We start from the raw sequence: 26,563 nt of genomic DNA, 5'->3' as shown, positions 1-26,563 counted from the left end.
ATTAGTGGGAAAATAATTTATTTAGAAAATAATATACGAAATTATGCATGTCAGTTAGTGCCAAACATGATCTGATACAATATATTTAATGTGAAAACACTTGTGCACTGACCTAAAGTGGTTAATTGTGGCACAGGTCTGTGTTCTTATGGCAGTTTTGTGGAAAAAACAATGTGATTCTTCCACAGACAGCAGTATAAAAAAACTTCACAAAATGAATTTTGACACCAAAGACAAGAATACTTCACTGTACATCATGTTGTAACATTTCCTTTTGAAGGGATCACTTGAAATGTTTAGACACCAGTGTGACATAAGGCTTTCTGAATAACCACAAGTCCTGTCAACACAGAGTCAGGGCCACTGGAGCTCATTTCTGTGCACAGAGCCCATTTTGACTGTCAATGTTTTGCTGTGCAGAAAGCTTCTCCAGTAATGTCCAAACTCCTTAAGTAACAATGAATTTCCATGGGATGCTACATCTCCAAAGGTCCAGTTCCCACCTCTAATTGAGATGAGTTTGGAGGTTTTATTCCGTTATACAGAGTTAATTTTTCGGCTGTGATTTTGCTTCAGTTTCACAGTCCTTGCACATTTTCAGTCATATTTCCTAGCAATCGATTGTTCTCGATAGCTGCGTAAGCTTGCGCTGGTTGTCAATCACCTTCAGGTTTTGGATATAGTGCCGGATGTTTGTGGAAGTCCGCAGAGGAAAGGCGTGATCTGAATCTAGAAAAGATTAAAATCATGCCTGAATCTGCATATGTTTAAGTTTTTGTACTTTTGTAGAAACAAGGTTAAACTGAACCTTCTATAGATCTTATGAAGAAAATATTAAAAACTGTCGAATGGCATTAGAGATGTGGCTTACATGTAGACAAGCGAGTAGCAGCGCCTTCCAGAAACATACGATCTGCCAGGCCTCTCTGTGGAGATGAAGGCACTGCAGAGGGAAAATAAAACATTATCTTACCCGATTTATGCACAAAACTGCATTGTATGTGTTTACTCCAACATGCATGTGAATTACTTCCAACTTTTCCTGAATGCATACAGTCTCAAAGGTATGAAGTCAGTGGGCCCGATCATTTTGCTGCCAAACTATCACTTACCATAAGGTTGGCTTCTGCATCCTCGAACGATTTTCACTGTTTTGGCAAGCATTCGCTACGACAAGGTGAGAAAGGAAACTCTTCAAGTCAGTCTATACTGAGGATATGATTTGTAAGGAAACAATTACATAACAACATTTGAAAATAACTTTTCCATACCATTTTCTCAAAATTGACCAGTTTGTCTACGTAGTTTGCGTTTCCCTCATGGATAAACGTCATATCTAGATATAGGAAGGGACAGAAGTAATTAGTATCTTAATAATAAGGACTTGCCAGTGGATTTGCGATTTACTGGTGTCTGTTACCTTTCAGCAGCAGAGGCATGAAGGGAATGTAAGGAGGACTGAGTTTAGCTATAGCCAGTCTGTATGCCCTGTGGTTGCGTGAAGGGTCCTAAAAGAATAAGCGAGCATAGCACAATCAGACCATTAGAAACCTTAAAGAAAATCTATTGTTTAGGACATTTATAAAACTTATTCAAAGCTGAGTACATAGTATAATTTACCATGAGTCTCTCAAGAGAACAGTAAATCCTTTTTGTCTTGCTGGGTATTCTCTGTAACAGACCAGCAAAAGATTGCAAAGTCAATTTTAAAGTATTTGTTTAATAAGTGTGGCAGAACATTTATTATTATCATGCCTGCTGCCTCAAGGGGGCTCTCACCTCCCAGGTCTTGTAAAGCCTCTGAATTGCACTGTTGCTTAAGCCAAACATCACAGCAAAGAATGAATTTAGATTCTTCTGCTCCTTTAATCTGTGATGGAGAGGAAACATGACTGTAAATAAAGTGCAGTCCTTGAAGTGGATGGATAAAGTTTAAGATGGGGGGACAAAAGTAAGTACAAAGGTCCTGCCCGGATACTCACAGTGAAAATACCTGTATGATTACAATATATGATATTAAGCAGGATATTAATGTTTACTGTATCAATTTCTTTTTTTGGTATAAGACCATGCTAATTCTTCTAAATGTATACTATATACAAAAAAAGTATTGGGCCGCACCTCAGTGGATAAAAAATGAGTTGGCCTGGATCTTTTAGTTTCAAAGAATGAAAACCTTAATGCTTCTGCTTACTAAGACATTTTCAATGTCTTAGTAACAATTCAATGGTTCGAATGTTGTGGTAACAGTTTGGTGAAAACCTGTTTCTGTTCCTGCACGACTGTGCTCCACTGCACAAAGCAATGTGCACATATTTCACACATTTCTCTGTGAACCATAAATAATAATAATGGATTGGATTTATATAGCGCTTTTCAAGGCACCCAAAGCACTTTACAATGCCACTATTCATTCATACACTGGTGGAGGCAAGCTACAGTTGTAGCCACAGCTGCCCTGGGGCAGACTGACAGAAGCGAGGCTGCCATATCGCGCCATCGGCCCCTCTGGCCAACACCAGTAGGCAAGTAGGGTAAAGTGTCTTGCCCAGGGACACAACGACCAGGACAGAGAGCCCGGGGATCGAACCGGCGACCTTCCGGTTACAGATGCGATTCCCAACCCCCTGAGCCACGGTCGCCCGTGGCCAAACGTTTGCACCAAACCATCTGAGGTTTCAATCAACAAGTCTAAACTATGAGTTGCTTACTGGTAAAGTAGATGCACCTATGGTATGACTCTGAAAGTCGTAGATGACTTCCTTGTTGTGTCATTACATTAAAATGTGACATTGACCTTGAAGCTGACGTCACTGAGATTTAAACTGAGATTTGATTTATAGTAGATGCACCTATGGCATGAATCTCAAAATCCTACATTGCGTCATTCTTGAGTTATCGCAACCATAAACTTGACTGTCCACACCGCCCACCCGGTAAGGTGATGACAACACCCCATCGGCCTTTTAGGGCCGGGAAAAAGGCAAGACATGCGTGAGGTCAGTAGGTTTCACTGTTGAGATGCTTATTTGTTCAGTGGCCAACCTGCTTTGGCTAAATGTATGGTTTATGCAATTAATTCTTACACTGAAGCGATCTTGATAAACTTCTTGAGCAGCATAGCACGTTTCACGAGGTCTTCACATAGGCACAGCTCAGTCAGTACCCAGTGCTGCACCTCATTAAAGCGACGCACAAACCGCTCTAGGTTAGCCGTGATGGCTCCAGGGAATTTGTGGCGCCCAAAAATGTAGTAGACCAGCTCCACCTGGAGAGACACAGACAATGAGTCACAACCACTGGCATAATTTAAACACACCGTGAAACAAGCAGACAGGAAGTCTTTTGCAGGTATCTTTTGTTTCTTTAGAAATGTGAGGCATGCAGGAAATGACCCAAATAATCTGATGGCAGAGATGATACTGGTAGATAAAAGGCGGTAAAGTTTGAGAGTCATGCAAAGTTCTTTGTTGCACGAATGCTACTTTGAGCTTTGGTTATGTATGTCAGTGAGCAAATAAACAGCTATGGGCGTAGTGGCCATGAGATACAAAACACAACTACAAAGGGAAATCCACAACATTTAGAAAATGCAACAAAAACAACAATTCAGAGAAAAACAAAAACAAATGCAGAACACTTCAGAACATGCATAAAGAATGTACAACAGGCAAATACACTGTTGAGAAACAAAAAGGCTTCAAAAACAAAAAGGAAATGCTGTTATAGGTTCCCTCGCCACCAAAACAGTCTTCTCCTTCCTGCATGGTTCTTTCTTCTTTCTCACTCCCGTCAGGCTGTGTTTGCTCAAAGGGGATTACCAGATCATTGTGTATCACTCTCTAATGTTGTAGGGCTTTTATCTTACAATATAAAGTACACAGAAATAGCAATTTTTGTAAAATATGCTATATAAATCAAATTCAATACAATTAAAGTTAATTACTAGTTAATACTCTAGTGTTCTGAAGCAGTTTTGAAGTAGTTGATTGGTAAAATCAAACGAAACATCAATCATAGCCGCCAAGTTACCTCGTGCATGGCAGTGAACAACTCCCAGTCATAATTGGTGAGCTCACTGGCAATGTCTTTAGAAGACATCTGTTCAAGGACGTCAGCGCTTCCTTGCTCTGGACCCTGCTGCTCCTTTAGAGGTGTCTGACAGAGAGAGAGACGGCGCAGTGGCAGAGAGAATGAAAATCATCAGGAACAATGTTGTTCAGGTGAACATTTAATGACTCGCCTTATAGTTGGGGATGCTGCTTTCAACAAAACCATAATATGAAAAACCATAATAAACAACAAACATATTTAGAATATATCCCGTGAGTTAAATCCCCTCCTCATTTTCTATGAAATAGAATAGGATGATATTAATCGTTACTAGTTCATGACCATGCTACAGTACTTTATGGTGAAACTTGGCTGTGAGATGAAAATGACATGAGGCTTTTATTAGGTGTTGCAGGTACATAAATGCAAAATATAGGTTGTTTTAGGTTTGGCTGCTAGGTAGTTGCTATGAAACATAATAATATTGTGTATGATTCAGCTTTTGTGGCTATAAATGAGATGTTACTGTTACAAAATTAAATGATAGGATGTTTTCATAGGTGCTGTACATGCGTAAATGCAGAAAACAGATCCTTTTAGCCTGTTGATAGTTGGTTGCTAGGCAACATCATAATGTCTGCCATAGATAACAACCGGCAGCAATATCTGATGTAGATAAAGGACATAGGATGTACCTGTCTTCCAAGTCTGGTTGCTCAACCCCTGATTGTGTAGGAGGAGTTGGTGGACAGACAGACAACGAGTTCATGTATTTTAATAAGTGTGTTTTAATAAACTAAATAGACCAAAAAATGGTAAAGAAGTTATGGAAGAAAACAAATCCTCACCAGTTGTTCCACTTCGCTGATTGTGCAGATGAACAGTCTCTCGTTGAGTCCCAGGGCGGTGTAGACTGCAGTAGCATCCAGCTTTAGCTGAGCTCTTTCTGTGCGCAGTCATAGGAAACAGAGTAATTTTCACCGTAATTAAAAAAAAAGGAGAGCATTTGAAATTCTGTGAACACGACATAGGTTTGATGACAAACAGAATTACTCATCTGTTAGTACATTAGTCTAGCAATCTACAAAAAACTGATTATTTTAATGAAAAATAAGTGTTGGTTCTAGAAAACAAAACAAAAACATATGAGTAATGCCTCCCACCTCCTGTGGAGTTCATTTTGATGAGGACATGATCTTCTCCAGCTTTTCCTAATGCTGACATTATCTCCTGTACAGATGTATTCACCGGCAGCATCGGAGTGAGAGGTTTGTTGTCTGGCCTGTAGATCTCATACAACACTAAATCAGAAGAGGACAGAAAATAAAATGTCACATCATGCTAATTTGGTGATTAATTTAAAGACTAATGGTGCCTGTTAAGTTACTGGATACTGAGATTGTTGTCCTTTATTGACATATTGCGTGACACACACGTCACAAGCACTGATTCTAAACCCTTTTCCCAACATCTGTCATCATGGCCATTCACGTGTTCATTTAAACTAACTCTAACCTGGATATGGACTTCAGCTTAGCATTTAAAACATTTTTGACTAGTTTTACTATTCCATCAATCAATCAATTTTCCTGTAGACTCCTGGTGGAGCATAGGGCTGCAACAACACCACGCCAACGGACTGTTCTGGGGCGTTCTCTTCAGCTGGGTTCACGTCATTCAGGCGGCCAGTCCAGTGCTTGCCTTGTGAAGTTGTCGGACGGTTTTCGGAGTGTGTGACCTATCCAGCCCCATTTTCTCTACTTGATGCCTTGACCGACCAGATTCTGGCTGCTTCTCTTCCACAGGTCTGTGTTCGAGATCTTCTCAGGCCATCTGATGTTAAGGATGTGTCGCAAGCACTTGCTGATGAAAATCTGTATCTGTATCTCGGACCCATACAGGAGGACTGCTTTCACATTGGTGCTGAAGATGCGGATCTCGCCACGCTTTCTATTCCATACTGCTATTTAATGCATATAGTGACCAAGTTGAACTTTATATTCAGTATTTTTAGTGAACATTAAACATGAACATCTAGCAAAACTGTTTATACTGTTTAGCTATATTTCAGACACAAATTTAGCCAGGTTTGATTTTGAAGTTGTTGGTAAAGATAGATGTAAAAGTTTATGTATGATGTTTGTATGATTTGCCATCAATTTCAGGTCGTTTCCTTTTTTCATTTATTTAAATATCCCCCACTAGACTTCTATCCTTATTATGGGGATTTGGTTTTCTTGATTATTGTCAGCTGTAGTGTTTGAGCTTTACTCACCTTTATCATGTGCTCTGATTGGTTGAACCCTCCCCACTGACTCCTCAAAGTTTGAAAACCAATCAAACTGGTGGTTCTGCCAATAATATAAAAGGCGACTCAGTGACACTTCAGTGACATTAAACTCTCTAATGGCAGTAGAAAGACATTTCTTACACTCTGTCACACTTTTTGGCAAACATCCCAAAGGGTTTAAGCTCCAGTAGGACTTGTAGTATAAAGAAAAACTTTCATTTTGGCCTCTGTCAGGGTTATCAAAAATATACTGCAGATACAACTTTAAATAGAACACATTTTAAGTAGAGAGTTTAAGTAGAAAAGACAAGCTGTGATATATGTCTGGTATACATATCCATCAATCCACTCAAATGTGTATTTTTGGGGAGGAAATTTTATTTTTAGTAGAAAATTATTCAGCATACATATTCACCAATAGATATAAGGCCAACTGGGCCTTATACCTTATGAGCCCCCCCTCAAAATAAATTTAATATGTCATGGCTGTGTCCAGGCAGGGATAGAGGACCCAAATGTAGACTCGAAAAGGGCAGATGTGAGCTTTAACAGCTTTATTGCGGGACACAAACTGAACTAAACCGAGAGATACAAACATAAGCTAAACCGGTAAGGGAGACAGAACACACAGCTAGAGTGAGGGTACCATGCGACGACGAGCAGTAGAAGACATGGACACTAAATACACACACTTGGTAACAAGGAAGTGGTGCACAGGAGGGCGACACACCTGAATCTAATTGCTCAAGGGAAGCAAGACAGAATACACTAACCTGAGACACGGACCCTCAAAGTAAAACAGGAAACACACAGACAGACCCTCCAGACACAGACTCAGACACACGATACTGACTAGACAGGAAAGGCGGGACCGCGGCAGGTAAACAGAGGGTGCACTGAGTACAGGGACATGAGGAGCACAGGAACCAAAACCTAAAGAACTTGAAATGCAAAACAGAAATCAAACCCTGATATATATGAACCAAGATGAAACCAAAGACTAATAAAAAATAACAATACAAAATCCAAAACACTGGGTCACTGACCCAGGACTGTGACAAAATATGGTAAAGGATAAAAAACTGGTTTAAAACCATAGAAAACATACTATTTAAAAAGTGCTCAAATATGATCCAGTTAAGGAATACCTTAAGGAGTTGCTACTGTAAGAGAATTTTCTTGGACATGATATCTCTGAAAAAGGGCCAATTTTCTTTACTTAATGGGTTGTTCCTCATACTACAAGAGTTGCTGGAGCTTCAGCCTCTTAAGACATCTGCTCTTCTCCATGCACCTTTGAAGTAGGCGAAGTTGTGCCAGAAACCTGTACTTTGTGTCCACACACTCAATAACTTACCCTGCTCAGTGACTGATAGCCATTCTCCAACCTGAAAAAGTATAGAAGAATTAAAGTGTTAAATAGTATGCGAAGAATATCTATGACTTGTGAATTGTTAAGAAATATGAAACATGATCTGATAGTGCGTACACTTTTGTCCTCCTCCTTTCTCTGAAGTCCTTCAGCACGTTGAACAGTTGTGAATTCGGTGCCATATCTTTCTTTAATCTCTGTTTCAACCCCAACATTAAAATAAAATGATTGATGAAAAAAACATACTGACACAGTGATATGTTTAAAATTTTAATTTATGACTTTGAGGCTGAGATCTCACCTCCAGAAAGTCCAAGGCAATAGGGTCTTCTTTCAGGTGAAGGCCAAACAGTGCCACCCACTGGCCAACCAACTTTACTACTTTCTGCTTAATGTTGAGAACATAGGCAGTCTTCTCCTGCTCTGAGCCCTCAGCAAGCTGTGCCTGGTAAGTGCAATGTTGGTTAAGGGTATAACACATAAGACCTTAATTACAAAATAAAAACAACATTAACTATAACAATTTATTCTGGTAATAAAATGCACTGAGAATTCCATTATATTACAAAAATACACTATAATCCAGCTTTGTTTGACTACAGTAATTCTCATAAACAACACTAGCTTCACTGTTGTCAGTATAAATGACACTGTAGGATATTGGTGCTGTAGTGCAGGACAGAGCTGGCTGGAGGGCATGAAGACTTTGTGGGTGAGCAGGAAGTCACTCACACAAGAATCTGCAGGGACACAATCATCACCATAATACAGTGATTACAAAGTAACTGACTTGGTCTGAACATTTTTCAACAACAGAAAACAGGTATCTGTAATCTTAACAGTGTCACCTATAGCATCATTTCCATTACACTCCAACTTTATTGTTTCCAGTAGGTGTTCCAAGATTTTCTCAGGTGTTCCTGACATAACTGTGTACCTGCAAAAAGCAAGACAGAAAAAAAACAAAGAATAACTTTCAAAACCTTGTGTTTGCCTTACATTGATCCACATAAATAAAGCAATAAATTAATTAAAAAGTATTTGTTGTGTAAATGTTGACTTGTTATCTCCTCAAAAAGAAGAAGCACAAAAAGTCTCTTGACGTAATCATTGCATAGTTTGTCTAGCAGACTGTGTTTACAACACTTTGAAAGTTCTTAGCTGTATATCACAGCCGCGTAGACAATAGCGCTCTGTCTGTTTCAGATCATAGCTTTACTGTGTTTGCTTAAAACACTTCACCTTCCAGCACATCTCTAATTTCCACACCCCTCTTTCGCTCATGATGCTTTTACATGACGCTACCTCATGTTATTAACTTTTGTGTACTCTCTCACATACTTTGTTATGCTCTTGTCTATTTATGCTCTCCTCTTTTCCTCTTTTCTTTCCCTCACCCCTCCACAGCCAGCTGATTGCTGCCCCTCCCTGAGCATAGTTCTGCTGGAGGTCTGTTTCTGTTAAAACTAAGTTATTCTTCTCCATAATCACAAAGTGCTTGCTCATGGGGGATCGTCTGATTGCTGGGTTTTCTCTCCAACATCAAAGGATCTCTACAATGCAATATAAAGTGCCTTGAACTGTTTTGAATTGATTGCTATATTAATCAAATTCAATTCAAAACTTTGAGAGCACAAAAAGGGACTGAATGTTCAGAGAATAAATGTTCTTTTCAATTGTGTAGATTTACAAGTAAAGAGAAGAAAGTGGTTTAAACGTAATCTAAATAAGAGTCCTGCATCAGCTTAATTGACCTTCATACTTGATAAAGTGGTTCAAGACTGATAACACGTCACTCAGAAAGGCAGGGTTAAAGTCCGCCTATTATGTGAGTGTTAGGTAATACTCCATTAATAAACGGTTAACCACATCTTTAAAAAAAATTTATGTAATCATCACTTATTGTGATGCAGTGTTTGTATTAGAGCCATGCATTATCAGCCCACACCCAGGCAAAGCGTCTTCATGATCATAAACCTACTTGTAAATTAACTGCAGTATTTTATAGAAGTTAGTAGGTCAGAGTCGCTTACTTGCTGCTGTTCCCTGCTCCTCCTTGTTCAGTCGAGTCTGCACTCTTTTCCAACACCAGCACAGTCTTTCCGTGCTCTTCCAGTCGCACTGTATTAGCCTCCACGTCCTGAAGGACAGAGAAGGATGACAACCAGTTTGAAAAGTTATTTGAAAATTTGCGTGAATCTCACATCTCTTAAATTGTCACATGGGGCTACATGTGTTCAGTAAGCACCTGATGTCTGACAGACAACTTCTGGTGATAAAAATGCAGTAAGAGGAAATCCAACAAACCTTGAGGATCCTTATGAAGTCCTGTTTATCAACACGAAGGAAATGACAATTGTCCTCTCGCAAGATGATGGTGGCGGCTCGAGGTTGCTCATTTAGCAAAGCTAGTTGCCCAAAATCCTCACCTTCATGTAGAGTAGTCACCAGACCCTATATGCACACAATACTCTGAGCTATACAGCATACTTGAAATCAATTGCAACGTGTTTTATTAGAGACAGTGGGTTTTATTAATTTGGAACCACTGGCTTTACCTTGCCGTGCGTGATCACATTTACAGAGCCTTTCCAGATGATGTACCAAGAGGTTCCTTTATCCCCTTGACTGAACACTATATTGAAAAACAAGCAGAAAGAAACCACATCAGTCAGTCATATATCTTTCTAACCATTACAACTCCTAGAAGATCACACCTTGAGAGCACCTTCCTTAAAAGTACTTTGTTAAATATGGCTTTAACATTAAAGAAATGGGTAGGATTGAAGAGAAAAAAGACCTGATGATCTTCTTATCCACAGTAAACAAAGAAATTAATTATAACATTAGACGGTCTGAATAGTCTTAATCTTATTTTCTGGAAACAATGAATGTTTCACAGAAAAAGATGCTATTTTCTGTGCATAAGAACCGTATTATCGTGTGATTCAGCAACACAATGAAGCTGTGTAAACTCACAGACTGTTCCAGCTTTGGCATGTGATTCAAAGACCAGCACTGCTGCCAGCTCCTTACGCACCTACAGGCACAGCAGGACAAGAACAGACAGAAGCGCACTGATACCTTTTGCTATCATTGTTGTAAATGGGTTTTTCTTGATTTTCACTTTCATATTTCCAGTGTATTTTTAACATTTCTTTCATGTGGCATAAAATACAAAAGAAAAATATTATGGTTGATGTATGCAAGTAGAATAGTGTCTTTTAAAAAAAATATATTTTAATAAAATATATCAGATCAAATCCATGGTTAACTATCACGAAAACTTGATAACAGTTCACATTAAAAAAAAAATCAATATGTAGAGCCTTTAAAAATGTTAGGGGAGTTTATAGAGACTGACTGAAGAGGAGAGATGAGCGGCAGCTTTGACGTGGAGCAGCTCCTCGTAGATAACCTCCAAGTCCTCGGGACTCCTCTGACTGGGGCTGTAAAAAAAAAAGGAAAGAAGAAGAACATAATAAGCCAAACAAAACAAAATACAGTAACTTTGCTAGCACCTTGAACTTGTTGTAAGAAGCTTTCTAACAATACAGGTTATCATGAGGAAATGCTCATGTAACAACTAAACAAACTGACCATTTACGTAGAATCATAGTGAGCAGAGCATCAGGACCAAGCTGAGACAGCAGAGACAGAGCTTCCCCTAGTTCATCCTCTGAATCCTTCTCATTCAATATGTGGTTAAGTCCAAACTGGGAGTCTTGGAAGCGATAGAACTGTGTGTCCTTGTCGAGGAAATTCAACTCGTGTTTCACTTTGATTGAGACAAAACACAGAAGAGAAAATAAAACCCTTAAAATGAAATGCAAGAATGCGGTTAGACAACTCCAACACACACGTTGCTTTAGAAACAACAACGAGGCAGATGAGTAAATTTTTAGATAAGTTTTATGCCGGTCATTTATAAAACTTTAGATATATGGAAATAAATGCAAATGCTTTCTGAGTGAGTTCCTTCATTTGATGATGAAGCATTTCTGTCCTGATTGGAGTGGTCTCTTCCAGGAAGACAGTGTCTCATCCAAAGAGCTTAAGTGGTTAGTGAACACTTGACTGACTGAAATAACAACGCAAAACAAATGTCATGGTAGACTCGGTCACCAGATTTCAAGATACTCGAGCATGTCTGGGACATTTCTAAGTGCTACCAAAAGCATTATCATCAGAATACATGAAAAGTAATTTGTTTGGACATTATTCCACATTCATCTACAGTTCACAAGAAGCCCTAAATTCACCCAACACATGACAAGTATCCTTCCTATTTTTCATCAAAATACTAAATTCTTCCCCTCCTTGAATCGCTACCTTATCGTGGTGGAGGGGTTTGTGTGTCACAGGGATCCCAGGGGCTATGTTGTCTGGGGGCTTTTGCCCCCTGGTAGGGTCTCCCATGGCAAATTGGCCCTGGGTGAGGGACCAGACAAAGAGCGATTCATAAGACCCTTATGAAAAGGACATCGAGGGAACAGTTTACCCTGCCCGGGATAGGGTTACCGGGGCCCCGCCCTGGAGCCAGGCCCGGGGAGGGTGCCCGAGGGCGAGTGTCTGGTGGCCGGGCCTTAGTCCATGGGGCCCGGCCGGGCACAGCCCGAAGAGGAGACATGGGCCCATCCTCCCGCAGGCCCACCACCCGCAGGAGGCGCCATAGGGGTCGGGTGCATTGTGTGCCGGGTGGCGGCCAGGAGCGGAGGCCCTGGCGGACTGACCCCCGGCTGCCAAGACTGGCAATAGGGACATGGAATGTCACCTCTCTGGTGGGGAAGGAGCCTGAGTTAGTGCGTGAGGTTGAGAGGTACCGGCTAGATATAGTCGGGCTCACCTCTAAACATGGCTTGGGCTCTGGAACCAGTCTCCTGGAGAGGGGCTGGACTCTGTCTCAGTCTGGAGTTGCCCCTGGTGAGAGGCGGCGGGCTGGGGTGGGTATCCTAATATCCCCTCGGCTTGCTGCCGGTACGTTGGGGTTTTTCCCGGTGGACGAGAGGGTTTGTTCCCTGTGCCTTAGGGTCGGGGAACGGGTCCTGACTGTCATCTGCGCTTATGCGCCGAGTGGCAGTTCAGAGTGCCCAGCCTTCTTAGAGTCCCTGGGGGGGGGGGGGGGGGGGGTGCTGGAGGGTGCTCCACCTGGAGACTCTGTTGTCCTGCTGGGAGACTTCAATGCTCACGTGGGTAACGACAGCGAGACCTGGAGGGGCGTGATTGGGAGGAACGGCCTCCCTGATCTGAACCCGAGCGGTGCTCTGTTATTGGACTTCTGTGCTAATCACAGTTTGGCCATAACGAACACCCTGTTCGAACATAAGAGTGTCCATAAGTGCACGTGGCACCAGGATGCTCTAGGCCGTAGGTCGATGATCGATTTTGTAATCGTATCAGCAGACCTGCGACCATATGTTCTGGACACTCGGGTAAAGAGAGGGTCAACTGATCACCACCTGGTGGTGAGTTGGATCAGGTGACGGGGGAAGACGCTGGACAGACCTGGTGCACCTAAAAGCGTAGTGAGGGTGTGCTGGGAACGTCTAGCAGAGGCCCCAGTCCGCGAGATCTTCAACGCACACCTCCGGCAGAGCTTCAACAGCATTCCGAGGGAGACTGGGGACATTGAGTCCGAATGGACCATGTTCAGCGTCTCCATTGCTGAAGCTGCTGCATTGAGCTGCGGCCGCAAGGTGGTTGGTGCCTGCCGTGGTGGTAATCCCCGAACCAAATGGTGGACACCAGAGGTGAAGGGAGCCACCAGGCTGAAGAAGGAGTCCTATCGGGCTTGGTTAGCCTGTGGGACTCCGGAGGCAGCCGACAGGTATCGACAGGCCAAGCGGAATGCGGCTCGGGCAGTGGCTGAAGCAAAAACTCGGGTGTGGGAGGAGTTCGGAGAGGCCATGGAAAAAGACTTTCGGGCTGCCTCGAAGAGATTCTGGCAAACCGTCAGACGTCTCAGGAGGGGAAAGCAGTGCTCTACCTGCACTGTGTATAGTGCTGGCGGAGCGCTGCTGACGTCGACTGAGAAAATTGTCAGGCGGTGGAAGGAATACTTCGAGGACCTCCTTAATCCCACTGACACGTCTTCCGAGGAGGAAGCAGAGTCTGGGGATGAGGGGAATGACCCGCCAATTTCCGGGGGCGAGGTCACTGAAGCAGTTAAACAACTCCTTGGTGGCAGAGCCCCTGGTGTTAATGAGGTCCGCCCTGAGTTCCTGAAGGCTCTGGACGTTGTAGGGCTGTCCTGGTTGACACGCCTCTGCAATGTTGCGTGGAGATCAGGGGCAGTACCTGTGGACTGGCAGACCGGGGTGGTGGTCCCCATCTTCAAGAAAGGGGACCGGAGGGTGTGTTCCAACTACAGGGGGATCACACTCCTCAGCCTCCCTGGGAAAGTCTATGCCAGGGTGCTGGAAAGGAGAGTTCGTCCGTTAGTCGAACCTCGGATACAGGAGGAACAATGCGGTTTTCGTCCTGGTCGCGGAACACTGGACCAGCTCTTTATCCTCTCCAGGATACTTGAGGGTGCATGGGAGTTTGCCCAACCAGTCTACATGTGTTTTGTGGACTTGGAGAAGGCATTTGACCGTGTCCCTCGGGGTGTCCTGTGGGAGGTGTTGCGAGAATATGGGGTGTCTGGCCCATTGCTACGGGCCATTCGATCCCTATACAACCGTCGCAAGAGCTTGGTTCGCATTGCCGGCAATAAGTCGGACTCGTTCCCGGTGGGTGATGGGCTCCGCCAGGGCTGCCCTTTGTCTCCGGTTCTGTTCATAATTTTTATGGACAGGATTTCTAGGCGCAGCCAAGTGGCGGAGGGCTTTCGCTTTGGTGGCCTCAGAATCTCATCTCTGATTTTTGCAGATGATGTGGTTCTGTTGGCTTCATCGGGTGAGGGCCTCCAGCTCGCACTGGAGCGGTTCGCAGCCGAGTGTGAAGCAGCGGGAATGAGGATCAGCACCTCCAAATCTGAGGCCATGGTTCTCAGCCGGAAAAGGGTGGAGTGCCCACTCCGGGTCGGGGATGAGTTCCTGCCCCAAGTGGAGGAGTTCAAGTATCTCGGGGTCTTGTTCGCGAGTGATGGGAGAAGGGAGCCGGAGATCGACAGACGGATTGGGGCTGCAGCTGCAGTAATGCGGACGCTGCACCGGTCCGTCGTGGTGAAGAGGGAGCTGAATGTAAAAGCGAAGCTCTCAATTTACCGGTCGATCTACGTCCCTACCCTCACCTATGGCCACGAGCTGTGGGTAGTGACCGAAAGAACGAGATCGCGGATACAAGCGGCCTCTCCCTTAGAGATAGGGTGAGAAGTTCGGCCATCCGGGAGGGGCTCAGAGTAGAGCAGCTGCTGCTCCACATCGAAAGGAGCCAGCTGAGGTGGTTCGGGCATCTGACAAGGATGCCCCCTGGGCGCCTCCTGGGTGAGGTGTTCCAGGCATGTCCCACCGGGAGGAGGCCCCGGGGCAGACCCAGGACACGCTGGAGAGATTATATCTCTCGGCTGGCCTGGGAACGCCTTGGTATTCCCCCGGATAAGCTGGAGGAGGTGGCTGGGGAGAGGGAGGTCTGGGCCTCTTTGCTTAGGCTGCTGCCCCCGCGACCCGGCCCCGGACAAAGCGGATGAAAATGGATGGATGGATGGATGGATACTAAATTCTTCAAAAGTTAGCTCTTCAGTTCTTACCATGGAGAAGTATTCCCTCATCCACTAAGACCTGCCATATTCCCACTGCCTGACTTCTTGATTGGAGGCCTTCATTTTGGGTCATCAGCCAGTCAACAAGGTCCTTACCGGAGCAACATTGCCTATGAGAGAAATTTGCATGTAATTAAGAGACACTGTTACTTTTAATCATGAACTAAAGCACATCGCCAGAATAGGTACCTGTATGTTTTGAGGTGATGCTTTCTATCTCGGATCAGACCAGGGTTCTTCTCAATCATGACACTATATACTGATCTGGCTGCCTTCACCACGCGATCTGAGAGAAACTTGATAAACATGAAAGATAGGTGAAGTTAGCAAATACAGCAAAGTTACTGTATTAGGTGAAGTGTTTTTTATAAACACAATTTCTGCCAATTTTTGGGTTGGTGAAAGGCCGAAGTCAGCAAAAGAAACGAGTGTTTGTGAAAGTGAGGAAGACAATTTCCCCCTCAGTTTTGAACAATGTTGTGTGTGGAGACTTCTGTAGGTGTTGGAGTGTAATGGAGAGTTTGTGGGGGTTGCATAGGTGTCAAAGTGTAATGGAGTGTTTTTGGGGGTTGCACAGAGGTGAAAAGGTGTTAAAGATGCAAACTTAAATGCTCTGAAACTTCACTGACTTTCCAGCTTCTGACTCTGGCCAGCACAGAGCAACAACAAACTGTATGACAACTCTGAACTAGTTTCCCTTTAACCTGCTTTGATGTCCCCACCACTCATTCTCAACAGCACACCTACACACACACACACACACACACACACACACACACACACACACACACACACACACACACACACACACACACAGTCCTGTTTTCATATCTTAGTGGGGACATCCCATTGACATAATGCTTTCCATAGCCGCCTACCCTAACCCTAACCATCAAAAATGAATGGCTGAACCTAACCATAACCTAATTGTAACTCTGACGCTAAAACCACATTTTGAGTCTCAAAAATGCCTTTAAACTCATGGGGACAGGCATTTTGTCCCTATAAGGGTTGTTATGGGGACAAACAGACCACACACACAGAAACACACACCCAGACACACACACACACACACACCATAATATAAAGGGTTGCATTAACCTAGACCATAACTTTAACCTAAACCCAAATCTTCAAATTTAGTGAGATTATGGGGGCTTTCTTTTTGTCCCTATAGTCCCAACAATATTGGTAATACAAATACACATAGCTGCACATAACACACTGAGGTCAGGCTTAAACTCACAAAGACCTGCACACAAGGGTGCACAACCTGCCAGCCACTCATGCAGAGGCAAAGCTTACGTAACAAGAATGTACTTTGTTTGTGGCTGAAATTCAGCTCTCCAATTTTAGACCTTCTCATGCTTTATGCTTTGTATTTTGAACATAAAAGAATTGATTTAAACTACCACCCAACGATATTTACTGTCTCAATGACTGACAGTCGCACAAACTTTAATTCTGCGCCTCCCTGGTTGACTCCCACAGGTCTTGTGATTACATGCTTGACACAGGCTGTGGATTTTCCCCTAGACACTGTTGTTTGTCTAAGGTGGTGACCTGGAGATTCACACAAAATCCAACACGGATTACTTCCTATATTCTTTTCTTAAGAATGCAATGCAAAGAAGCCAGCAACAGAAACTACTTTCTGTCTCCTGTAGGTTTCTGCAATTCATTCAGGATGTAAAAACACCTACTGTTTGACTTATCTGCTGACATCATGCCTCGATGACTCCAACACAGCCCCTGGTTTTCCCTATTTAAAGTGGGCCATAACACATCCTTGGTAAATCCAAGTTCACACAAAGTTGTTAATTCAAATTTAAAATTGCAATTAACAGCTGCGGGCACAGTGTACACTTTAACCTATCGCCCTGACACTGGACTCTTCCCAGACCTGACATCAACAGAGTAAATGCGTCCTGAGGCCTCTGCTGTGCCCTGCTGAAGTTAGTGTGTCGTGAGGTCACTTGTATTCCCAGAGGCCCATTTTCCCATGGGGCTCCTGCAGTCACATTCTCATGCCTGTCAACTCCCAACTTATTTTCTTGATGAGGCGACTTTCCATTACCTAACTCATTCCTTACAAAAACAACATCAAAAGCCATACATCACTGTGAGCCCTCTGCTGCTGACTATATGTGGTTGAGTCTGCTTCCTGAACTAGGCCATCTAATCCCATTATCTGAGAACTACAACACACATGTAACTGTTTCTAGTGAGTGAAATTAAAGAGCAAACATTTTTCCCACAGGTGTGCCAGTCAGTGACACAGAGTACAACACACACTCAGCCCGTGCATACACAGCAAAATCTCCAGTGTTAAATTAACACTGGAGAGTGTCTATATGGGTCCACACCTCTGAGTGTTAAATACAACACTGTTGAGTGTTAAATTAACACTTTTGACAGTGTTATATGTTTAAAAGTAACCTAGTCAGTTTTGAAGATTAACAATGGCTAACACTGAGCAGTGCTGATTTTCTAACACTGGAAAATAACTCAAAATGTTAGAAATATTCCAGTGATGTATATGCCATCTATAACAGTTGGACAGGCGGCCATAATATATTCATGACAGGGCACTATACTGTTGTTTAGGTAATTTTAAAGTCAGGAACCTACATTATTAGGTGATTTATGACTGAATATGTATAGTATAATACTCACGTGATCCATACTAGATCATACTCAAATTGTCAAGGAAATGATTCTAATCTGTGATTATAAATTACTACAGCCAATTTTTGCAGGACCAGGCAAAGAACAGCTGTTCTACAGGTTGTACAGTTTACTCAAACATGCTAGATGCTTGAGAAAAGCTTGTAATTGTCTTTATCACAGCTCAATTGGATTATCTTTTCTCTGTCTTATCCTTTTTGACTTAAATCTGATGGTGACTAAAACCATTAGTCATGCTCTTTTAAAATGTTTAATTTCATGCCTTTGTCTCATTCAGTGGAATATTGATGAGTGCAGCATTCACTGCATGTCTCCTTTGTAGGCGAGACATTTCTCTACTTTCTCTTTGACCTCAGTGGGCTGTGTTGTGTGAGAAGCACAGAGTGAGTTGACAAGCAGCTTCATCTTTGGGCTGATTTTTACCCCTCTCTTTCTCTGTGAGAAAAAACAACAACAACGCCACACTTCTTCAGCAAACATATATACCACAAACATGGGTAAAAATGTACGGTAAAAAAAAAAAAGCTTTTCAGAGATTACAGACAGATTTCCGTTTCCATTTCATGTTTGAATTGGAAAATGTTGGAGCACAATCAAACCTTGCTTATTAAAAACACCAATCCTGTACAGTGCTATCATAATGTATGATGCTCACTACTGACTTTTAGAATCGGGAGCAAACATTTGCTAAGCAACAATAACAAAAAAAAAACCCCAATGAGGTTAGCAACACATGTCTCCTGCAGATTCAGTTGCTCTGTCCTCCCTCTGTGTCTTTACAAACCCGAAAATATTCACAGGGTTGATTATTTACCCATATGGAAAAGATATATATAAATCTTATAAAGTTTGTATCTGTCTTGTGTGAAACTTGTATTAAAAGCAGATATAAGATCCCTTGAAAAATTACATAAATGAAACTTGTATGTTTTGGATACTTATGAAAACAATATATGAAAGTAATGAGAAAGTGGCCACTTTCATGAGTAAATCATATAAGCCTTATATGATTCACTATATGAAGTAGGCCACATCTTATGCAAGTCTTTTATAAGTTTTTACTATTTCTTTTCCATATGGGTAGGAGTTGAAAGATGCACTCTCTGTACTGCTTTCTACCTTTTCTGTCGCAGGGAGACCACTGAACCTAAACAGAAGCCACTTTCCCTGTCAATTCTTCTTATCAGGGTTTTAAAGGTTCACTACTTGGCATGCTGTTGAAGAAGCTGAGATAAAGCAACATGAGGGGCCTGGACTGAGTTAGGTAGGACTCAGGAGAGTGGGGAGGGTCAATTTATTGTGGGCCTTGGAGTGCTCTTTAGACTCCTTATGACTGCTTGCCCCTGCAAGGAATGTGTTTTTTTAAAACTCGGTTGAGTAGTAATGCAGGATATTATAAACAACAAAAGAACAAGTTCAGCAGTTTGAGAGGATGCAAGCTCTGCAACTCTGAATTATACTGGAGGTCAGTAAAACTAAAGCCACCAGTGCAGTGAAACTTGTCAAAGGCTAACTAGAGTTTAATCAGCTAATTAGTGATAACCAACAATAGATCTCACATGTGCTTAAATTATCTTTCAGGACAGGGGTGAAGGTGTTTACACTCTGCTTTAAATCTTACCTCTGCTCTCACATTGTGGTTCTCCTTATGGTCAGAGTGAGAGTCTCAAAGCACCACTGAAATGCTGTTAAATGTTGGCACACATACCTGCTTCATAGTGTCCTTTGAATTCAGAGCCTCTGGCAGTGGAGTCTGGGAGAAACAGAAAGACATACTTTATACCCAGTGAACCGTTTCTCCATATCTAAAACCTCTAAAATAAAGAAAATAAATTGCTCGGGAGCAGCATTCCACAGGAACTAGCTGGGCTGGTTGTTGATGACAATCTTGTTGTAGCTAGTCTGAAAAAAACACAACCAAGCTGGACCATCGAGAAACGGAAAATTGTTTTCTTTTCTTTGGTATGAAGGTCACTACAGATGCATTATCTCAACCTGTGATGTGCCATTGTCTCCAACATGGTGTGGGTGGTTGTCAAGTGTGTGTAATGAAGTGGGAGGAAAGAGTATTTAGACCTCGGCAACAGAAGGTACATGGTTAAACTCTTTGAATTTCATTAAAACAAATATTTGCTTTAAACTACAGACTATCCTTTCATGTAAAAAGTAATTGAACCTGAACATTTAAAGATTAATACTGAAGCAGCTGCCACAGGTAAACAATATTGATGATTTTTCATTACACTCTTGAAATGCTCACTTAAAAGAGTCAAATCATTGCTATCTCTAACGCCCTACCATGTAAAAATATTCAACATTCCCACGTTTGTACTTTGACCCAAGTCAGACTTCCCCTTTGTTGCTTAGATTTTATGTTTTTATGACCATCTTGCGGCTGTTGTTGTCTGTCTGTATTCCCAAGGTAATTGGGTTCAGTGTAACTAATTGAAAATATAAAGGACACACTACGTTTCAACTTGCCTCACAGTTCTAATAATTTACTAGTGTCACTTTAACACAAATCTCTCTCTTTCTACTGAATTGATGGATTGTAAGAGTTGTAACAAAACAAAAAAAGGTAAATATGCAGAGCACTCACGTGACATAGAAGACATGTAAACAAACAGTAGCTGATGTGATTCTTCACATCGGAGATAGACATCGGTTTCTCTGCTTCTACTGCACACACACTTTGTGGCATGTTTTATTTGGCCTGCTGTACAGGCAGCTACATCATGTGATATTAGCCTGAATGGACCACAATTTAGCTTGTAACCCAATTGCCACTGAATGGCAGTAACTCCATGAAACATTATGCATAGCATAGCTAATTTATGAGCCAATCAAAACAAACGTGCCTCGTAAGTTAAAAACATGTGGAGAACATTTCAATATCTGTTAGACAGACACACTTAGGAACCCTTATGTATGTGAGGTATTTTTTCTGCATTGTGTCCATGTGTCAGCACTGGTATGCAGGAGCAAGAAGTCCAGGAGGGATGCTGCAAATGATGACAGAAAAATGAGCTCAGCTGTGCTCTTATCTGCCTCATGTGCTCAGAGAAAGAATTAGCTTAACCTTCAGGGCTTATTACTAATAACACACGACAATGAATAGAAAGATTGGATATCACTCTACTGCCAAACAACTAAACAGCTTTGAGTAAAACCAAATACAGCATACAGGCTTGCTATTACCTGTTACAGAGTCAGATTCCACTAATGTGCTGGCATAGCACAAACAATATTTGAAATGCACAATGCACAATGTGAATGCATGCATTCGTCAATTTTGCATTTAGGATGATTTAGCATGTTTTCAAGTTCTGTAATTTGTCAGCTGTAAGATATCCCTCGGTTTTATCCGGTTCAGCGATACTTCTGACGTTCAAAAAAAGATTGATACTTTTATACTTCTAGATTAATGTGTTGTGCATCATAGTGTTATGGTAAAAAAAAATCCAAAGCAATTGTTGCTGTTCATGCAGAACTTTTAACTAGTTCACGGAAGTATGACATTGATATTTGGCTGGTAAAAGCAGGTAGTTTGGGACACAGTCTCTGCACGTTATCTTTGGCCCCCTGATAGTTAAAAATCAGGTAAATTTAGAAGACTTTCAGCGCTGTTATGTGTCTTCCTGTGACCTGGCAACCGAAACCTCCCTCATTTTGCATTCTTCTACAAACTCTTCTGTAAACTGAGCAAGGGTGTTTCAGGGAACGTGAACAATAAACAATGCACTATTTATAACCCGAGGTAAATAATAATAATGAAATATGCTTTGTTACCTTCCTGTGTCACCACAGCCAACTGCTACAACAATAGAGGAACCTGCTTCAGTCTACTTGGAAGCGTTCCTGAATATCTACAAAATGCAGAGACTCCAGCTGATTTACATAGTTAAGGCTGAGCTAATTTTATTTATTCTGTATATGACTAAAACAGCTGCTTAAATGGATGACATTCCATCTATTTTCCTGGAATCAACTGATGATAGGTTTTCAAAAACTAAGACAGTGGCAAGAAATGCTACCGCAGTCAGCCACAACCAAAAGAGAAGGGTTCACACTCCTTGGTCTGTTTAATAGCCAAAACATCAACATCAATAACAATGAAAACAAGCTATAATAATAATTCAGAGGGAATTTTGAAAAGTTGGACTCATGAAAATGCTGATGTCAATTAATTTGCTCTAACTAACTAATTTGTAGGCTTGTTAGCTGCAATTGTTTCTGCTGTGGTTTCTATAATGAGGCTAGTATACAGCGAAAGTAAGGCTGGGAAAACTAGTAAATAGAGCAGGAAAGGCAGCATAGTGACATCAAATAAACAGAGAAGTGCCACAAAACTGGGCTGTACTCAGTTACATGCACTGTTCACACAACCACACATTTTGCTCCCAGATCTTCAGAAATGTTCTGTCACTTTTCCATCTTTCCTATTTCAGCACCAAATCTCGAAGCTTACTTGCAACGTAAAGGATACTTTTAGGGCCTTTTAGGCAACATGTGTCAGACATTTAGGAGATACCAATTTGCATACCAAATTATGATTACAGTCTTTTACCCTCGCAGTAGCTCTACCAGCAGTGATTTCATATGAACTAAAGCAAGAAAGCAAATGACATCTTGGAAGCCCTATTTTGTGCCAACACCTCAAATTTATAAGCTTTTTATGTTATTTTATTTGTTCTTAATGAACGCTAAGCCTTTAAGTCACGTTACTTTGGAAATGAACGGATCAATATAAAAAGACAGTGAATTATGATGTCATCGTAGTCATCATTCTCATCTCTTCTTATCCGCATATTGTGACACCATGCAGTAAAAGCAATTCTTGCTTATGTTCCATGAAATATTCCGCAGTCGTTTCGCTTAAGTAAATGTATAAATATTAAAGAGGCATACCCAGCTGATGCCCCGTATTGTCTGTTTTTCCACCGAGCAGCGGTCCGGGAACACTTGGTAATTGTGAGTCCGAAAGAGATGCATCTTGTTTCGGATCAAAACAACCGACAAACAAGTTTCCCAGTCAGAAGATCTGCAGCTCGGCAGCTCTACACATTATTCACGGCACAGTAATCTGGATAGCCCCGTCTCACACTCATTACTGCACAGCGGCGACTCAACACGGCGACAATGTGAACTCATAACTCCGCATTTTGTCCTCCTAGTAATTCCAGGCAGGTCCTGCATCAAACTCAGATCTTGCTGCCTCATTGAGGTCGAGTCGTGTACTGTTCAGCCATCCCTCGCGGCACAGGCGCACTGTTGCTGCGTTGCGTGTGTGCGCTCTTTGGCTTTTCACAAGAAACTGCATCAGAGAGACTGCCTCTTCTGGCAGTTTTACCACCTAATTAAAAACGGCGTTTGACGTATTTAGCTTGACCTCGTGTGCATGTAGAACCTTAACATTTTGTCCTTCTGTTAAAACACGTCAGCGAGTAGACAAATATGATGTGTATATTTCAACTCAAATTCATTCTTGAATGCTAGAGATGAAATTTTCAAAGATGTCAAACCTTACTCAAGTCTTAGTCAAACAAGTAATTTGCTAAAAATGTGCACCCTTTCTGTAAAATAACTGGCTTATTTGTTACAAATTTGCATCATTTCTTGGCTGAACTGTTAAAAAAAAATGGGTGAATCAACACAAACATTGGGGTCAGGGGTATTAAAGGAGGTATAATGTTGCATGAAGGTACTATATAATAAAGTTTGTTTAGTACAGTAGTTCAGGAAAACACACAAGCTGCAGCACGTTGTATAGACCACACACTTATCAGGTTATCCAGCTGCCTGGCTCAACTGGGCCTGTAGGCAGAGATAAACTGCTTCAAGGGCAGAAAGTAATTTAGGTTTGAGGACAACACTTAATGCGTTTATGCAGTTCTAGTTCACAGGTGTTTTTCCTTTGGTGTTGAAGTGTTATGTACCCATTAAAGCTTTATGAAATCATAAAATTCATAACAGGTGTTCAGTTTTGAATGGATTTTTCAATATTTCTTCCTGTGATTCAAACCTTACACCTGTAGTTCACACTTTTGGCTTTTTGTGTTCGTTTATAGATGCAGGTGACTTACGTCCCCCAACTCTGGTGTACGCCGCCTTGGTGGAAAACTGCTGTTTCTGACGTAGTTCTCCATCAAGAAAACAGCTTGAACAAAATCTGTGTGAAGAAAAAACAGCACAATGATTTTATTCTTTAACAGTCGAGAAAGTAAAATGGGAAGGTAGCGTTTTCCCTTGTCAGTTAATAGCAAAACAAGCAGATGTAAATTTGCAATGTCTTACATAAGGACAAGGAGACCCTTCTAAAAACTTAATTTCCCATGTTCTGTTATAACAGGATCATGTCTGTGTGCTGCAGGCTGGAAAAGTTATGCAAGAATTGTTTAAATCCCAGCTATTGTTCTAGTGCAGGGCAGCCCTTCCTGTACTGACCTCAGTGTCTGAGTCACTTTGCCAAACCTTTCCACAACACACACTGACCAGAGCATCCATGTTTTCCATGCTTGGCTGCAATTTGAGCTGTGTGTTCAAACCGCCTCTTTTGTATGTTTTTATTAAAAGCTCAGCACCTGTTGCTGACCTTTACTGTAGACATTACTGCTTCCATCTTGGAACCCTGTTACATAATCGTGTGGTAAGTGAACGGTGGCTCTTGGAGTACAGAAAACTGTACTTTAAAAGGTACCGTGAGGCACATTTGCTGCAAATGTTCAAAAGAATAATGATTTCTTACCATGTTTAGACCTCCTTCGAGTCATGACAACAGTCACAATTGTCTCAAAATCCAATCTTAAAAGTAGCCAAGCAATCAAACCCAACCAAACAGAAGTTACCGCTGAAGTTTAGTCGATAAATTTTGTGTTCTCTGACTAAACTGTGTGTTTCTCTGTGTCTTGAAAATGGCTCACAGGGGCTCTCTGATGCCACATAAAGAATGTTCACAACCAAGGAATCCGGTTTTCCTTCTTATGACCTCCTGGGGGAATTTAAATACAATAGTTTAGCTGATAAGGAAGAGCATATTGCTACAGTCTGGTTGATAGCATCTGAAAAAGTGACTGTCTTGATTGTCTTCTGTAAATAGCAACATATTACTGGGAAAACATTCTTTCAGGGGATTGATGTTTTGCACCAAATATCAAAAGACCTAAGCTGCACTTAGACTATGATCAGCTTTCACCCTGAAAATCCTAATAATTCAGCAGTGGCGATTGCTTTCTGGCCCAGGGATTGAAATCAAATCTTATTAACTCGTTTGGAGATTTAGGTGACCTTGTTTTAGCTCCAGAGAATATAACCAGCAAAAAGCTCCAAGTTTCAAGGTAGACTGAATTTAGACTGTTGACACCTTGAACTCTTATGGACCCAGGTCTGCATTGCGTATCACATTCCAGGCTGGCACTTTGAAAATAAATGCTGCCCCCTATTGATGATGCACATGCCCTGCAAAGCAATTCACAGGGTATTTAGAAATTGAGCAACTCGCTGATCAGTTTCTTATAAAGAATGCTCAAAATGAAACAAACAAACAAAAAAAAAATGCAAGCATTAGTTATAGAATGTTATAGACTTAATTTTATTACAGCATCAAACTATAATGGATTGTTTTATGTGCAGCGCTTCTCTCTGTGTTTCTATCTCTAAAGTTGTATTTATTTGTGTGCGTGTGTTTCTATTTAGATCCTTCGGGAATGGGAGTGGGATTTCCTGCAACACACCCATGGAATGTACTTTGCCAGTAGTCTTTGTTGTGACTGTCTAGTGTCTCTCCATACACACACACACACATAAACACACACATGTCCGTGCACATACACACATTTTCCTTCCTTTATCCAAGCCAGTTAGCAGTGACAGGGAAATACGTGTTTGATCTGTTTGACCTTATGGTCTATTGAGGGCTGAAGCAGAAAGCAGAGCACACATAAGCAAAGACATTAAAGCAGTTGGAGACAATATTTCTGCACCCACTGCAACACTTTCACATTTGTCAACCACGTTCTTTCACTTCTAATCCCCGCTGTGCAGTCACATGTTGACATTTACATTACCGACTTAGTTTCAAATACTAAAAAGTAACAATTTAAATATATTATTTGGAGAAAAACTAGAATTTGAACACCTGTGATGGAAAAGTGCCTTTATAGACTGAAATTATCCTTAAAACCCTGTCAGACAAATCAGCAGGGGCTTTGTAAAGCACAAGATATTATGATTAAAATAGACATATAATATTCATTAATTAGCACAACGAACCAAATGGTCTGCCACAATTCCACACAATCCTTTCCTCTGCAATCAGTAACTCACCAATGTCGCAGTCTTATAAGATTCTTCAGTTTGATTACTTCAGTTCTTTAATTTGTCTGCTTTCCTTTTCTAGCCTTCGCTTCTATCATATGTCTCTCAGTCAGGGTACTTTATGTGAGTTACGGGGAGTGCTACT

At 41.7% G+C, this 26,563-nt stretch overlaps 1 protein-coding gene across 2 annotated transcripts; it reads right to left on the bottom strand.

Annotated features, from left to right (window-relative positions):
• Position 1: 1 nt before the first annotated feature.
• Positions 2-26,563, bottom strand: rapgef3 (Rap guanine nucleotide exchange factor (GEF) 3). Of its 2 annotated transcripts, XM_026153143.2 has the most exons (28): positions 26,428-26,563; positions 24,189-24,274; positions 19,814-19,858; positions 15,607-15,713; positions 15,406-15,527; positions 11,316-11,493; positions 11,080-11,164; positions 10,695-10,755; positions 10,274-10,350; positions 10,023-10,169; positions 9,749-9,855; positions 8,564-8,652; positions 8,377-8,455; positions 8,017-8,167; positions 7,833-7,912; positions 7,701-7,731; positions 6,329-6,404; positions 5,217-5,354; positions 4,902-4,999; positions 4,033-4,158; positions 3,087-3,268; positions 1,780-1,870; positions 1,621-1,671; positions 1,421-1,508; positions 1,272-1,336; positions 1,113-1,167; positions 872-943; positions 2-729 (listed from the first exon to the last, which is right to left on the bottom strand). In XM_026153143.2, the coding sequence occupies exons 2-28, from the start codon at positions 24,249-24,251 to the stop codon at positions 611-613; spliced, it is 2,583 nt and encodes an 860-aa protein (XP_026008928.1). In that variant the 5' UTR covers positions 24,252-24,274; positions 26,428-26,563; the 3' UTR covers positions 2-610. The 2 variants fall into 2 exon arrangements, with proteins under 2 accessions (XP_026008928.1, XP_026008927.1); XM_026153142.2 differs by lacking the exons at positions 24,189-24,274; positions 26,428-26,563 and adding an exon at positions 23,014-23,440.

Source organism: Astatotilapia calliptera, chromosome 20 (assembly GCF_964374335.1).
Source record: "Astatotilapia calliptera chromosome 20, fAstCal68.1, whole genome shotgun sequence".
Classification (NCBI taxonomy): Eukaryota; Metazoa; Chordata; class Actinopteri; order Cichliformes; family Cichlidae; genus Astatotilapia; species Astatotilapia calliptera.
The sequence above is the reverse complement of the archived record's forward strand: the minus strand, read 5'-3'. Positions and strand labels throughout refer to the sequence as shown.

Coding starts and splice junctions, on each gene's coding strand:
- rapgef3 (XM_026153142.2), bottom strand. CDS start 23,097: ATGCATCTCTTTCGGACTCACAATTACCAAGTGTTCCCGGACCGCTGC. Junction 9,856..10,022: donor ACTTCATAAGGATCCTCAAG/GTTTGTTGGATT, acceptor TCTGTCCTTCAG/GACGTGGAGGCTAATACAGT. Junction 3,269..4,032: donor TGTTCACTGCCATGCACGAG/GTAACTTGGCGG, acceptor GTGTCTCTCCAG/GTGGAGCTGGTCTACTACAT.